Source organism: Malurus melanocephalus, unplaced genomic scaffold (assembly GCF_030028575.1).
Source record: "Malurus melanocephalus ecotype Western Australia unplaced genomic scaffold, MMel_1.1 scaffold_43, whole genome shotgun sequence".
Lineage (NCBI taxonomy): Eukaryota > Metazoa > Chordata > Aves > Passeriformes > Maluridae > Malurus > Malurus melanocephalus.
This window is the reverse complement of record NW_026623275.1, coordinates 1,623,683-1,640,726: the sequence shown is the minus strand read 5'-3', so window position 1 is coordinate 1,640,726 and position 17,044 is coordinate 1,623,683. Positions and strand designations below refer to the sequence as shown.

Sequence of the window (17,044 nt, the reverse complement as noted above, 5' to 3'; positions counted from 1 at the left end):
TGCATGTGAATGTGTCGTCGTGGGGAGGGAGGTGGGGCCCAAGAGCAGTGGCTTAGAGCCACAACCTTCCCTTCCTCACTTACCCTGGATACCTCCCATTGACAGGTCCAGTCATGCCCAGGAAGGAGAAATGTGGGGTTTTAAGGTGTTACTTAACTTCAAATTATGGGAAGCATATGCAATAGCAGTGGTTGAGATAGCAGAGGGTTGAACTGGGTGGACCAAGAGATCCCTCTTAGTTTGAGGTTTACAGGCTGGTGTAATGTGAAGTGAGGCCTTCTCACCWCTCATWAAGGAGCCTTAGCCCACTGAAGAGMAGCAAAACAGTTCTTTATGACTTCAGCAGGAACACAGCTGAGCTCTGAGCTGCATACAGAGCCATCCAAACTTAATTTACTTAGGCTCCTATTTTCTCCATTTGTAATGCTGCAGAAAGGATAGCGAGAGCCATTTTTAATCATCTWCAATTCAGATTGAGTTTTCTTTCACTAGGTAAAAGAGAACAAAACAGCTTAGTGAAATTTCAGGAAGGTTTGGACTTATATTTGAGTAATAGGAATGCACAAACAATAGAATTAGATGAAAAACYCTGATCTCTAAGGTAAGTAGACAAAGAAGCTTGGCAAAAAAGTGGATAGATTCTTTATAATGACTGTCCATTGTGAGAGTTTTGCATCTTCCTTGGTTGTATCCTGCACTGATCACTGCCACAGCGTGGTGAGGTAGTTGTATTGTAGTCTAGGCTGTTTTTACAGTTCATATGAATACATGATGTTGTTAATTTTTCYTTTTCCTTAATCTGCTAGAAACAGCGCAGTCAGTGTGCATGATCCCTTTTCTGATGTAAGTGATTCAGCATTCCCAAAGCGAAACTCCATGACGCCAAATGCACCATACCAGCAGGGAATAAACATGCCAGATATGATGGGAAGGATGCCATATGAGCCGAATAAAGATCCTTTCGGTGGAATGAGAAAAGGTATTTTCTTTGTGGGAGCTCAAATGTTCTTCCCTGTATCTTACGTAATCAAGATGTTCTAGTCAGAATGAGCTTTTTCACTTTGCTGATTTTGCCACTGGTATCCTTGTACAAAAAGAGGTGCAGTGCAATTGTGTTTCACTCTTGTCTGGTTATATTTTCCCAGCTCAGAGTCACACCTTTTATTTCAGAATTAACAGAATCCTAAAATGCTCGTAGGAATGCATTTCAGGAAATGGCATAAATCATAGGGTTAGATTTTATGTTTCATGAGGTTGGTTAGCCRCTCTGCAAATCAAGTGCTGGCTTCACTGTTAGAATGTGAAGGCTGTAGTAGAACTGAACTGGGAATTCACTGTGTTAAACTGAGCGAGTCTCCTAATGCTCTCTGTCTCAGTTTACATATTTTTCAGAATAGTAAAGCTAATTTTTTTTTCTCTATTGGGCAGCCCCTGACAAAAGGTGATAAACACACTCAAAGTTTGTTTATTTTTAGAAAGCAAAATTTAAAATTAATGTCAAAACTGACTCTGATCCTTCTGAGTACTTAACCTACAGCTGGTTGTGTGGATATTGTAAAGTGAGCTTAAAATGAATCAATCTTGCATGCCTCAGATACAGGAAAGTGGGAGGAAAGAGCTCAAGCAGGGCTCACAATGGCTGTAAAGAGAAGAGCAGGTGGAGGAAATGAAGTGTAAACTGAAACAGAGCAAAAGGGAGATATGGCTAAAAGAGGCCCAGAAACTGAGAAAGAGATGTGATGAAGTGGGGAGATGCTTTAAAAGCAATAGTTAATTGGATGTGATTTTTTTTAAAGTGTTTCCTTTAAATCCTTCTGCCTGGACTGTGGGCACTAACATATAACACAATTGAAGGAATGGGAAACTCTGTGCCTTAGATTCACTTTAGGCTTTATGTCCATGTGAGATTAAGGGGTTGTATTGTATTTTGTCATACATTTCACATTATCCTGTCAAAACGGATATATCTCTGTTCAGTATCTACTATAAGGAACTAAAGGCTAGAATCTCTTCTATTTACTTGGTGATTTATATCTGATAATAGTGCCTTTTCTTGGACCTATAGAATATGCCCACCCTTCTTGAGGAGTTACATTAGGATACAGTATCCTTTCCATAACTACATTATTGTATATGTGTATATGAGAGTTTTATGGGGGGAAATAAAAGCTTGATTCTGACAGCTTTGTAGTTCAAACCAGCAGATTTGCTTTCATCTGTTTTGTAAGGCTTATGTCTGCATTCATATTTGGCATTGTTTGGGGTGAAAAGAACAAGAGTAAGTTCATTTTCAGCTGTGAAGACCAGAGGGAAGAAGCTGTCTGGTGTTTTGTGCCTGATAGTTCAGTTCTGTAGGAGATCCCTTTCCTCACTTGCAGCTCCTTAATATTATACCCATCATCTTGGTAGTAGTGCTGCTTCATGTGTTCCCATCAGACCCSAGAGAGCTTGTCAGACACCAGCTAATTCTCCTTGGCAGTGTTAGGGATCTGAACATTCTCCTAAAATACTTCATCGAATAGAAAGAGATCTTCAAATATCCAGAATAATAAATTTAATTTCCCTGACTGTTGCAGTGCCTGGAAGCAATGAGCCTTTCATGACCCCTGGACAAATGCCTAACAGTGGAATACAAGATATGTATAACCAGAGTCCATCTGGAGCAATGTCCAACATGAGCATGAGCCAGCGACAGCAGTTCTCTTATGGAAGTGGCTATGACAGGAGGTGAGTCAATCTCTAGGAAAAAGCAAAGCCCATTAGTGAAAATGATCCTCTCTCTTCCCTTCTCATTTTCCCATTGCACCTTGCAGAGAACATAGCAGCCTACATTTCCTACAGCATCTTACTAAATCACTGGGAGTCAAACCTCTGATAATGACTGAGAATACTGTTCACAGAAATTAAGAAGGAGGAATCGTGACACCTTAGAAGTCATTCAGGCTGTGGCAGATCAGCTCATGGGTGCCTTTGACAGCTGCTTTCAGCTGGTGGCTGGGCTGGGCTGTGGTGGCATAAAGTAGCACTTGAGTTGGTSTCCTGGCTGTGTTTTCACCTGAACAATTGCTGGTTGGCTTTTTATGAAAAACAAAATGTACAGTCTAAATGTGTCTGATTTGTGTTCTGTTAGCAAATTGCCTTTGGAGAGTCTGGAGTCTGTTGTCAGAGCTGTAGCAGTGTCAGTCTTGCAGTGTGTCCAACTCTCGTAAGTTTGCCCTTCAGTGAAGTACACAAAATAAATTTGGTCCTCTTTTGTTTATCTGGGGAGAGGCTTTGGAAAAAAGAAAATCAGTAAAATCACTAATGTCTAAACATTGGTAAAGCAAGCAGAACGTTTTGAGAGTGTTTGGATTATATTAGGTATTCTGATTTTTACTTTCTTGCTCTGCTTCTACTTTCATTAGGCTGTGTACCTCAGCTTCTTGTGTTGTTTTCTGACTGTAGACAGAGTGGTGYAGTGTAGGTCTTTCAAGTGTAAGGGCAGAGTAGTTTTCAGTCAGTAGTTTCAAGTAGTGGACGTGTCGAATAAAACAAATACAATCATGCTGTTCAGTAGGTCACATTGTTGGGGAGTTGGCAAGAGTAAGGGCTCCACTAGAAGGTGTTAAGTCAAGAGAATGTTTTCTTTAGGGGCKTGATTTATTTTATTTTGTTGACAATTTTGGACAAGAAGTACTTTTTACAGAATGAGGTTTCCTTCGTCATTTTTTAGGTCAGATCATGGGCTGGGTCCTGAAGGCAGTGTGGCACCACCAGGTCAAAGCAACACWGTGCCTTCAAACAGTGACCCAAGCATGTACTCTCCTAATCGTTACCCTGGCCAGCAAAGGTGAACACTGATTTCTCTGTCTGTCCCCAGTAACCAGCTAATGAGTGCTAGCAGCCTGTGAGAGCACACAGACAGAACATGTGGYCTCTTGGTGTGTTACTTCTGGTTTGCTTGCTCTTGCTTAGGCTTTCACCGCTGGTTCCATTTCTTGCAGGGGAGCAGGGCCTTGTGTGAGTCTGTTGACTTTCTGTAGTAGCAGCATCAGAGATGTGAGAAAAGGGGAGTGTACATCCTACTTTGTGTATCTGCTGGTCAGCACTGGAATAGAACATAGTTTTTACAGGCCCAAGTTCTCCAGAGCAGCATTAAATGACACCACTTATGAGGCTTCCACAACTTCACCTGGCTTGTGGTTATCCTGTTCTTAACAAAGTGAACATTTAGAAAATCTTTCCTGATGTCTAACATATGTGTACCTTTGCAGAATTTTATCCTATTGCACCTATTCTTGAACAGCTACAGACAACTCCCCTTAGTTACATCATTCTTTTCACCAGCATTGGATAATTTCTCTCCATCCATGTCATACTTTTAGGAGATACTGAATTGCTAGTGCTTTCTCTCTTGTCATCTCTCAAAAGAAAAAAAATTAGTTTTCTGTGTTTTGGAAAAATGAGGTCCCATTAGTTCTTTTAACATGTCAGGTTCCCCAGTCCTCTGTTTTAGTGTCTATGCCTGATATATTATTTCCATAATTATCCTCTAATTGTTGATGTGTTCTCACTGGTAGTGTACAGAGAGGAATTACCAACATATTAGACTGCAACACAGTGTTATTTATCAGTCTTAATGCTTTCCAAGTACTTGATTTCAGCAACCTAAATTTCATTCAGATGTGCTAAAAATATTGCAATTACACTGTAGTGCTCCTCAGAGGTCTTAAATGCCACAGGTAAGTTTCCAAGTGCAACACAACTTTGTTTCCTATGTGTATGCTTCGTTATGTAGCTTTGATTAAAAATAGCATGAACATTAGCAAAATGGTGAGTACTGTTTTAACTCACTTTACATTGATATATTCTTGAACGATCCAGAAAGAAGGTTGCTAGTACACTGGCATACTAAAACACTAGAATTTTTACCTGCATCCTTTGAGCTGTATGCCAGATACTTTTCCAACAAGGATGGGCTCCCAGTGACTGCAGCTGCCTTCCTTACCTCTTTGCTTTCTTACCTCTTTACCTCTTTCATACCCTCTTCCCATTCCTGACATTCATTCCCTTTCCCTTTAAACCTCTCCGTTGTATCTTCACTGCTGCTCCTTTCTTCTATCTGCTTTACCTCCTTCCTTGCACTACCAGCTCCAGCAGAGCTTACTACCTCAAGCTCCAGGCCACACCAGACTGTACCTTCACCTTGTTTCCAGATGGCAGATACCTTCAAGGTGCAAGATTTTCAGAGTACTTTACTTTTCCTGGTGGCTTGAAAACTCCAGCAGCTCTAAGTGTTGATTTGAATCTTTTATTTTAGGCATGAACCATATGGGCAGCAGTATCCAGGACAAGGACCTCCCTCAGGACAACCACCATATGGAGGACATCAACCTGGAATGTATCCACAGCAGCAGGTAGTAGAGGGGAAAAAGGCTATGTTTGTAACATTTGTTTAATAAAATTCACCCTAGAATTCTGTATACATTCAAAAATTTGTTTATACAGTATATGTCTTTTGGCACAGAGGAGCGCTGTAATTCTGGTCAAAGTCACAGCCTGTATGGATAAGCAATGTATGTGCAGCTGTAGGAAAAWGTGTTCATTACACTGGAAGAATGTAAATTCTAACAGATGTTCTGTGGCTTTGGATGTGCATCAAGTGATTGTCCCAAGTTAATAACCAGCAGACTGGGGAAGTACAAAGGATAGACAAGTGAAGTGACGTTGTCTCAATTCCAGGAACAAATAGAAAAGTGGCTTGGCAGGTTCAGCCTTAACTTAATATCATGCAGCCAAGTGAACCCAACAGAAAACTGGAACAAAATAAAATGTGCAGCACTCTCAATTATTTACAGTATTGTGGTGGGTCATATGAGATACCTATCTTTAATTCAGACCAAAAGGCATATTCCCGCACTATGTCTCAAATATGGTACAGATACATAAGAGAGAATATGATTGGTGTTTAAAATAGTTTAAACATTCGTACATTGCAGTCTCCCTAACTCTAATAACTAAAAATATACAACTTATATTCATTAATAAGATGATTTTTTTTTGTTACATGTATGATTAATACCTGATGAGCAAAATCCCACTATATAAGTCAATAGCAAAGCTTCACTGACTTCAACAGGATCAGTTTCATTCTGCATGTTACTAATCTAGTTCTGGTCTTACAGTACTTAAAGTTGTCTTCCAGAATAGAAAGCATTTCCTTATTATAAAAAACCTAAAAATGTAAACTAGTTTTCACCCAATTTCAGATAGTTCTTTTCAGTTTGGGATAGAGTTTTACAGGAAATTGGGGTCAGCGGTGGGAGGTACTGTGGTAAGAAACCAAAAGAGATCTTAKATTGCACTACTATATGTACTAAAAACATATATAAATTTAAATTTCAGGATTTCTTGCTTATCTCTTCAGTTCATAACATCTCAAAAAATGGCATAATCAAAAAACTGGTTCGTTGTTTTTTATGAGAAGCATATGCTAGCAGTCTAGGTGATTTAGTGGGGAAATTGCAAAGATATATAACAGAACAGTTTGTGATATTCCATGCTAACCTGTGCAGGGAATATATTAACTATGTGTTCATTTAAACAAGGAGACAGTCAGAATTTGTAAAAATGTATTTTGCACTGTCCTTAGTGCTGTTTATGTATTTTGCACAATGMCTCTTGAATGCAAAATGCATTAATGCAATAAAGCAGTGGAGAATGAAGGACAAGGATCCTGACTGGCCTCAGCCTCTCCCTCCCATCCCCAGAAGATTCCACTTCTTCATTTAGCTAGAGATTCTGTTKCCAGTAGCTTATTTACAATTTCCTMAATCTTGCTCCTGTGGTACASGAGGAATGTGAAAAATGACCCTTTCAAAGCTTTATCTACAGCCCSAGGGCTAGGGAATGACCTGCRAAGGAGGTGATTGGAGCATGAACTCCTGGGGCTAATGAAACACTTGGAGCCAGGTTTTTCAATTCCTGTAGGAATGCTTACATCCCAAGAGCTATTAAGCAGCAGGTGACCTGTGTTGGTGGCTTTTTGTCCTCTGTGAGGTCTCAGAATTCCACATCTTGTCAGTCTCCCACAGAGCCTGTCCACCGGAGGGAGGAGCTCAGGTGCATCACTGTCCTCTGCACTGGGGACCATTGGGCACGTTGGCACTGCATGTCCCAGGCTGCTGGGGTGCTTTTAAAAAGGCACATGCTTTATTCCCGAGTGTCTGCTGTAAGCACTGAGTCACTGTGGCAAAACAAACATGACCTTCTTAGGTGTGGCAACTGCCAAGTCATTTCTTAATGTATAAATTGGCCCCAAGGGTGGAATTCATTACAGCAAGTAGCTCATATAAGGCTGGAAATAATATTTCTCAGATAACCAAGAAGCTCTATAGCAAGTTTAAAAAAAGTACTTTCATACAATACAGTAGTTGTGGTTTTATGTGCACCAAAGTTGGAAGATGAGTTTATGAATCCCAGAGCTGTTTTAACTTTTCCATATTGAATACATACAGAATTTTATCTGATCTTAACTCTAGTACATTAGTATACATTGTACAATGCTACTGAGCTACAGTTTCCGGGGGAGCTGTAACTTTGAATTTGCTATAGATCATATATTCAAAAATCACCCATTTAATTCACATTTTTTTGCTTCAGAGCACTCAGTGTGGTTTGAACTGTGGAACAAACTCCCTCAGGAACTWAGGACCGCTGCAAACGTTACCACCTTCCCCTCAAAGAGCAACATGTCTTTTTTTTGTTCTGCCATCTTAAACATAAATACATACAAGCTTGTGTGGTTTAAAAAGCACTCAGCTTTCCCTGAGGTAAAACAGCTTACCTCACACAACATTCCCCACTTGACGGGGTGAGAAACAAAGAGGGAATAAACCATAGGTGGCAGCTGTTAGTTACACTGCTTAAATCATTACTGAACAGCAGGGTAAAAACCCGCATAAACTAGAACAGAACGTTTGGATGTGACCATTTGCTGTAATAATCTCACAGTAAATTAAATATGATTAAAATTATTTGGGAAGAGGACAGTTGCCCAAAGAGAACTATATTCCTGGGAATTACACAAGGTCTCAAATGCAGCAGAATGTTTTCTCCTACCAATAAATTTACTGTGTGTAGCCTGTGTCATATTGTAAGATTCAGTGTTTCAGACATGCATGCTTGCAGCATATCTTATTACTTTAAGGGTTTATTCAGTGCTTGCCTCTTGAAAAGATTCGCTGGGTGGTTTTGAATTTTTTTTAAGATCCTTCTTCTTAGTAGACTACGCATAAAAAAGAAGTGAAAATATTTTAGTTGGTGAGGAATCTTGCCTTTTCATGCATGTCTGAAATGACCAGTGGAATTTAATCTGACAGATGAGGAAGGAAAGGGAGAAAATTAGAGCAAGCCCAAGAAGATTTAGCCCAAGGATAAGGGKTTTTTTTAGTATTCGGTTAAAAGCACAGCAAAACAGAGGCTTAAAAAGAAAGCACTGGATCAARCCTAACCATGGCACTATATGCCTGACTCTGGAGTTGGCACAATCCCTGTAGAACTAAACGCCTTCAGCTTTTTGAATGAGCTTTCATCCAGTATATTTGTGTTGTGTGTGGAGTAAAAGTGACACATCTTTCCAAAATTTCCTTTCAGAACTACAAGAGACACATGGATGGCATGTATGGGCCTCCAGCCAAACGCCACGAAGGGGATATGTATAACATGCAGTATGGCAACCAGCAGCAGGAAATGTATAACCAGTACAGCAACGCTTACACAGGGCCTGACAGGAGGCCCATGCAGGGACAGTATCCGTATCCATATAACAGGGAGAGGATGCAGGGCCCAGGACAAATGCAGCAGCATGGAATACCTCCCCAGATGATTGGTGGCCCCATGCAGTCGTCATCCTCCAGTGAAGGTCCTCAGCAGAACATGTGGCCAACGCGCAATGATATGCCTTACCCTTACCAGAACAGGCAAGGTCCAGGAGGCCCTGCACAGGCCCCTCCATATCCAGGGATGAATCGCACTGATGATATGATGGTACCTGACCAGAGGATAAACCACGAGAGTCAGTGGCCTTCTCATGTCAACCAACGGCAGCCTTCTTACATGTCATCCTCAGCCTCCATGCAGCCTATCACTAGACCTCCTCAGTCATCCTACCAGACGCCACCCTCTATGCCAAACCACATCTCTAGAGCTCCGAGTCCGGCATCCTTCCAGCGCTCCTTGGAAAACCGTATGTCTCCAAGCAAGTCTCCTTTCCTACCCTCCATGAAGATGCAGAAGGTTATACCCACAGTTCCGGTGTCACAGGTCACAGGGCCTCCACCCCAACCACCACCRATTAGGCGAGAGATCACCTTCCCCCCGGGCTCTGTAGAAGCATCCCAACCAGTCTTAAAACCAAGACGAAAGATTACCTCAAAAGATATTGGTAAGCATCAAAAAAMCAAAAGCTAAATACCAATATAAGTTGCAAGGAAAGAGACTTTGATTCTGATTTTTTTTCACAATTTATACACTCTTGACAAATAGTGAGCTTAGGTAACTATAATGTGATTGTCTTCAATAAAAGTGTGATAACATGTGCATCAGTGAGAATGATAGGTAAAACTAATCCCAGACAATCTGACGTGAAATGAAAGCAATATTTTTTATGGAGACCTGAGGTCTCCACAAATGCATTAAAAATGACGCTTGGCTCAGATTTCAAAATGAGATGTGTTGAAAGGTCCTTCAGARAGTCTGTTAAACCACCAGTACAATATTTGCTTTAGCAAAGCTTTCTGTGTTTTTGTTTCATGGATGCTGATGTTGTTCTGCTGTGTAGTTGCAGTCTCTGCCTTCCTTGAATGGTCCATTTAATCATTCCATAGTATTTGTCCTRTTCATTTCTCCCCCTGTTCTTTCCCAAGGATCTTCTCACCTTAAATTCTGGTTACATTTCATACAGTCAGAGTGTTCTGTCTTTGTTTACTGATGAATTGGGTTCTTTAAACTTCTTTAAATTGGTACAATTATTTCAGGTTCAGCAAAGTCAGGAAGAATAGCCCTGCTAGGATATTCTCCTGCACTAAGGCTTAGCAGCAGTTACAGAACAGAACTAAACAGTGAAAATAGGRTCTTAGCCAGTAGCTATTTAATTTAAATTTCCATCCTTAGAATGTCACAGTTTAYTCTTTCAGAACTCATTAATAGTCTTCAAGGATGCACTAATACTGTTTTACATCTCCCTCTTTCTTTCTCCAGTAACTCCTGAGGCCTGGAGAGTGATGATGTCTCTTAAATCTGGTCTTTTGGCTGAAAGTACCTGGGCGCTAGACACTATTAATATTCTTCTGTATGATGACAGCACTGTTGCTACTTTCAACCTCTCTCAGGTAGGTGGGAAAGCAGTATGCTTCTCAGATTTCCAGGGAGAGAAAATGAGTCAACTACAAAAATGCTGCTGGCCTTTACAATTTTTTCTAATTAACGTAAATTTTAATATTGCAGAACTTCCACTTGTTTATGATTGGTAAGAGTGAGTTAAAAGAGATACATATAGGTCACACAGAGGAAATTAAGAAGCCTTGAAAGAAGGATGTTTCTTGTAGAAAGGAGCATGTAGGAATATAAGAATTTTAGCACTGCCAAAAAGACTAATGTGTTAATTCACATACATGTTATTATAATCCCTCAAAACAGCAGTATATTAATAATCTTTCTTAATCTGCGTTTCCATAAAAGACTTTGCAAAACTATATTAAACTAATTTGAAGGTTGTCTTTTGCTGACAACTTGTCCTATATGAGACTGTGGGATTTTATTTAATTGCTTATTTTCAGTTTGGTTTCTTCTTCCACTGAATTAAGTTTTCACAGGAATACCAAATTGACAATTTAAAGGCTAAGGCTAGAATCCACTGTCTATGTATAGGATGCAAGCAACACAGGATTTAACAGTGTGTGYTTTTGCCTCACTGCTCCCAGCATTTTTCAGCTCTGCTCTAATCATTTGCCTGTTAGGTGGTAGTAATAGATGGCATGCTGATAATTCACATTATCTAAAATTTGTACAAATTAAATATTCAGGTTCTCTCCTCCATTCATTCCTTGGTTACTAATAGCGTAACTCATCATTTTTAAATATAATTACTTTTTTTTTAAATACAGACACAAATGGTACATTACATCCCACCTAACTTTAGAACTAGGGATATCTATAGCATGATTTATCTTACTCAGAAGAGATCTAAAATAGGTCAGATGAATCATACCCTAGAAATGGCCTGTAAAAGACCATTGATTATAAAAGGAATCGAGACAATTAGGTTAGGTATATGACTAGTGTGGGTGTTTGAAGTTAAATGAGGTGAACCTCCTCCGAATTCTGTCAGAAATTATGTTAATGTACCTTATGCAAATTGTACAGAATACCAAGCATATGGTAAATATATATATACTTTTGTTATGTTTGCCTTGGACTCTGTTTCCASCGGCAGCCAGAGCCTGGTAATTCCTGGGCTTCTGATAAGCATCAGTTCTGATTAGCATCAGTTTGTCCTTCGTTCTTCAAGGAGCTGGCAATCATAAGATATATAGAATAGACAAAAGACTACATTTTACTGAAAACCTATTAGCCCACAATTAAAAAAAACACATTAAAAGCGAGACAGTCGGGCTGAATGCATCATAACAACAAAGAATTTTTAATAATAAAGCCACTGAGCGTAAATTAATACCAAGTCCAACTACTGCCTTTACATAAGAAAGTGATTACAAGTTAATTAAGAAGATTAAACCTAAATGAAAGCTGTTTCTGAAGGGTGACTTACAGTACCAGGCTACAGTAACAATTTTTTAACTATTGCCAGACAAAAAATGGAGCTATTCCAATAGAGATGGGATATTAATCTCGAATATYAGTACTTGGAGACTGCAAGTTCCTACATGACAGCTGGTTTTAGAGACAAAGGAGGAAAGGAAGAATAGCAAACTTTAGATATCTAATAAAAGTACAAATCAGAAAAAATAGCTGAGTTAGGCAYTTCAGTACTCTGTACAAAAAATGAAGAATAATAGGCGCTTGCAAGGGGACAGAACAGCTAAGCCAGCTGTCTGCTATGGCTTAAAGGAGACATTAATAAAGTTCTGTATTTCTCATAGCTAAAGGAGATATTAATAAAGTTCCGCACTTCTCATGGCTGTTAACAGTTGAAGAAAACGGAGCCGTGGTAGTTTGACATTATGTACTGTTTGGACAGGCTCTAGAAGAATTTGTTTTGATTAACTTCTTCCATGCAGGACCTAGCCACAAGTCTACAGCAAGATGAGGGGAATATTCACACATGTATGCAGCAGTGTTCCTAATAAAATTTCATGCAGACAAAAATATTTATGTGATTTTTATGTTCTTTCTTTCTTCTCCCCTCAGTTGTCTGGATTTCTTGAGCTTTTAGTAGAATATTTTAGAAAATGCCTGATTGACATTTTTGGAATCCTTATGGAATATGAAGTGGGAGATCCAGGCCACAAAGCACTTGATCACAAAGCAGCCAAGAAAGATGATAGTCAGTCCCTGGCAGAGGATACTGGAAAAGATGAGAATGACGAATGTATTGACTATTTTGATGAAGATGAGGAGGAGGGGGAGGATGAAAAGGTAGAAGGAGAAGAAAAGAGCATTGTTTTTTCCACTCCTGGTGCCATTGCTGATCCAAGTGAGAGGCCAAAACAAGCCAGTAAGTTTGACAAGCTGCCAATAAAGATTGTAAAGAAAAATAATCTATTCGTTGTTGACCGATCTGACAAGCTTGGACGCGTTCAGGAATTTGATAGTGGACTTCTCCACTGGCAGCTTGGTGGTGGTGATACAACTGAGCATATCCAGACTCACTTTGAAAGCAAGATGGAGATTCCACCACGCAGAAAAGCCCCTCCTCCCTTGAACTCTCCAAGCAAAAAGAAGGACCTCGAGGGGAAAGGTGAATCTGAGGAGCAACAAGAAAAGAGCATAACAGCAACCATTGATGATGTCCTCTCAGCTCGGCCAGGAGCATTACCTGAAGACTCAAACTCTGGTTCCCAAACAGAGAGCAGTAAATTTCCCTTTGGGATCCATCAAGCCAAAAGCCACCGGAATATTAAACTGCTAGAGGATGAGCCAAGGAGCCGGGATGAGACTCCTCTATGCACCATAACTCACTGGCAAGACTCCTTGGCCAAACGCTGCATCTGTGTGTCAAATATCGTCCGTAGCTTGTCTTTTGTGCCTGGCAATGACACCGAAATGTCCAAACATCCAGGCTTGGTGCTGATCCTGGGAAAGTTGATCCTTCTTCACCACGAGCATCCAGAAAGAAAGCGAGCGCCGCAGACTTACGAGAAAGAGGAAGAGGAGGACAAAGGGGTGGCCTGCAGCAAGGATGAGTGGTGGTGGGACTGCCTCGAGGTCTTGAGGGATAATACATTGGTCACATTAGCCAACATTTCTGGGCAGCTAGACTTGTCTGCTTACACAGAAAGCATCTGTTTGCCAATTTTGGATGGCTTGCTGCACTGGATGGTGTGCCCGTCTGCAGAGGCACAGGATCCTTTTCCAACCGTGGGGCCCAACTCAGTTCTTTCGCCTCAGAGACTTGTGCTGGAGACCCTGTGTAAGCTCAGTATCCAGGACAATAATGTGGACCTTATCTTGGCCACCCCCCCATTCAGCCGTCAGGAGAAACTCTACGCTACTTTAGTTAGGTACGTTGGGGACCGCAAAAACCCGGTCTGCCGAGAAATGTCCATGGCGCTCCTATCGAACCTTGCCCAGGGGGACACATTAGCAGCAAGGGCAATAGCTGTGCAGAAGGGAAGCATCGGAAACTTGATAAGCTTCCTGGAGGATGGGGTCACTATGGCCCAGTACCAGCAGAGCCAGCATAACCTCATGCACATGCAGCCTCCGCCTCTGGAGCCGCCTAGCGTAGACATGATGTGCAGGGCAGCCAAGGCCTTGCTGGCCATGGCGAGAGTGGACGAGAACCGCTCCGAGTTCCTTTTGCACGAGGGTCGTTTGCTGGATATCTCAATATCTGCTGTCCTGAACTCTCTGGTTGCATCTGTCATCTGTGATGTACTTTTTCAGATTGGGCAGTTATGACATAAGTGAGAAGCCAAGCATGTGTGAGTGGAGATTAGAGGGTCACATATAACTGGCTGTTTTCTGTTCTTGTTTATCCAACGTAGGAAGAAGGAAAAAAAAAGAATCTTTGCTCCTCTGCCCCATTCACTATTTACCAATTGGGAATTAAAGAAATTATTAATTTGAACAGTTATGAAATTAATATTTGCTGTCTATGTGTATAAGTACATCTTTTTATTTTATTTTTTTTAACCAAAGTTGCTGTCTAGTACATTCAAAGGTCACACTTTTTTTTTTTCCATAGATTATCCTTTTCAATGTTCTTTTCCATGTTTGTATTGCATATTTTTTGGGAAGCGAACTAGTGACTTTTTAAAAATAATGTTATGGCAAACCATTGTATGATGGGGAAAAAAAATCTCACCACTTTGAAACAAAAAGGTGAAAAATAACCAACATACCAAGTTCCTGTGTGTTTTATTTTTTCAGATAAGGAAAAAATAAAAAAAAACTTGTATACCATCACCCAAAGCTCTGTGCAATAGAAGATTCTAGTGATGTAGGTATAGGGGATCAAGGAGGGTGTCAGTCAGTAGTCAAAATCCAAAACKATACTGATTTCTCCTCAGGAGAAATGGTTACATTAGGCTAGGAGCAAAACAAAACAAAATAAGTCAAGTTTAAAGATTTTTAAACAAAACCTGAAGTTAAACATCAATTGCTTCCTCACCAGAACTGTCTTGTCCACATCTGTTTTTTTTTTGACCTTCCACAATGACAGTTCTTCACAATTCCTTTAATCATTTTTTAAAATATTTTTTTATTGCCTAAGGGCCGTGATGTATATAGAAGTTGTACATGAAACATACCCTCATTATTTTTTTTTTTTTAGTACAAAGTTTTTAGTTTCTTTTTCATGATGTGGTATCTACAAAGTGATAGTAGAATTATTTTTTTCTTTCATTTGGGCCATATCTCCAAAAAATAATAAAAAAAAAAAGAAAAAAGAAAAAACCCAACACAGAAAACCAACAACTGAGGGTAATGTACAAGTTTCTGTATGTATAAAGTCATGCTCTATTTCGGGAGAGCAGCCGATCACAATTTGCTTTATAAATCAAGGTGTGGAAATGGTTACGTATGGATTGATTTAAGAAAATGGTTACCAGTCTACAGACAAAAAATATATACAGGAAAAAAAAAAGGAAGAAACACAACTTCAAAGATTTTTCAGTGACAAGAATCTGCATTTGTATTTCAAGATAATGTAGTTAAAAAAGAAAAAAACTTGATGTAAATTCCTCCTTTTCCTCTGGCTTAATGAATTTCATTTATTCAGTATAAAATCTTTATATGTTCCACATGTTAAGAATAAATGTACATTAAATCTTGTTAAGCACTGTGATGGGTGTTCTTGAATAATGTTCTAGTTACAGTGTGGGATATCGGAAAGCAAACTAATTACATGAAAGAGCAATAATGATTATTCTCTTTCCCCTACTTTATTATTATGACCTTCAAAAATATTACGCTATTGTATTGCAGCAACTTGCTCTCCTTTTAGAAAAGCCTTCTCACATCCCAGAGAAGTGTTTTTAATTATTATATATAAAACCACGAAGCCTCAAAGGGGAAGACACGGCTGACAGGTGATAGTTCTGACTATGCAGGTACCCAGTCTCCGTGCTGTGTTTGGGGGACTGAAGACAGATGTTAGAAAAAGCGACGTAAGATTCTGTTAAAGCAATAACCAACTGGAAGAAATTGATCTGTATTCACTACCTGTAATTCTCTCTGTTGGTTAAAGGTGCAAATACCCCAATGATGTGGGTATTTAGAATAAACACCCACCCACTTCTTGATACTGTATGTGTCATTGCATACTTACGTGGCCACTCATGCTGGGAGTCCCCCATTAAAGTGGATCAGGCTCTGATGGATAGAGCACATCCATCGTTATAATTGGTGGGAGATGGCCATTTCCCTTTCAGGAATTAACTGGTTTCAGATACATACTCTCACCTGGTGATACCCTGTTGCTGAATATTGTTCAAGCACTAATTTTTGCTATTTTATCTTGGATCATTGACTTTGTTAGTGTGATCATAAAAAGCTAATAATAATCAATTTCCCTGGAATTGYTGCATAATTACACTGTTAGTGGATATCCTCCTCCCCTCYCCAATAACAATACGRAGGTACTTGAAAATTACAACMCTCTTTGGCATACTGCCCATTTTGTTCATATAGATTGCTTTAACATTAATATATGTAAGGGAATTTCAGAGACAGKTAAAGTACAGACAATTATAAGCCAAGTTTGAAACGTGCCTCCCTAGTGTCATGAGAAGTAATTTCTCCTTCTAGCTTCTCTTACTCAGTAATCTCTGTACTCCTACATCATCTGCTGCAGTGGTCTGTCTCCTTACGTATCACTGCTTTTAGACACAGTGTGGTGAACTATACCCCATGAGTAAATCTTCATTGCAGAAGGAGGCATATTTTAGGGATTATTTTCACAGTTTATTGCTGGGCAGTGTGAAAGTAGAATGCCCTGATAAACTTACTAATATTTTACTGTTTGATACCACACCACAGATACAAGCAAGCTGTTAAACAAACCCTCTGCTGAGTGCTATGCACCCCTTTCTCATCAAGGACTAAGAAGGACGTCTATTCTCTTCAGCATTCAGACTCAGAATCMTCTGGGGAAAACTACACCTGTGGCTAAACACTCTCAGCTGTCAGAGGCAGCATGTTAATGCTCTTCAGGACTGCTGCAAGCCTGCTTAAACAACATGGGGGGAAAAAAACACCCAGCCAGCCATATAATGTCCATATGTGTGTGACATTTCCTGCCACTTTTCTATTTGGGCCAAAAACTAGCTGAGGAAACACAAGAGTGTATAAACTCTGCCTGAACATAATTTTATTCTATTACAGT

General features: G+C 39.8%; 1 protein-coding gene across 5 annotated transcripts in view; it reads left to right on the top strand.

The window, feature by feature from the left end:
• The window catches only part of ARID1B (AT-rich interaction domain 1B), a 322,664-nt gene extending 307,159 nt beyond the window's left edge, over positions 1–15,505 (top strand). For all 5 annotated transcript variants that reach the window (XM_057364866.1, XM_057364865.1, XM_057364867.1 and 2 more), the window contains 6 exons: positions 807–979; positions 2,577–2,727; positions 5,300–5,396; positions 8,635–9,424; positions 10,240–10,370; positions 12,406–15,505. In XM_057364866.1, the coding sequence (XP_057220849.1) occupies positions 807–979; positions 2,577–2,727; positions 5,300–5,396; positions 8,635–9,424; positions 10,240–10,370; positions 12,406–14,118 (3,055 nt within the window). In that variant the 3' untranslated portion in view covers positions 14,119–15,505. The remainder of the gene's footprint in view (positions 1–806; positions 980–2,576; positions 2,728–5,299; positions 5,397–8,634; positions 9,425–10,239; positions 10,371–12,405) is intronic.
• Positions 15,506–17,044: the final 1,539 nt, after the last annotated feature.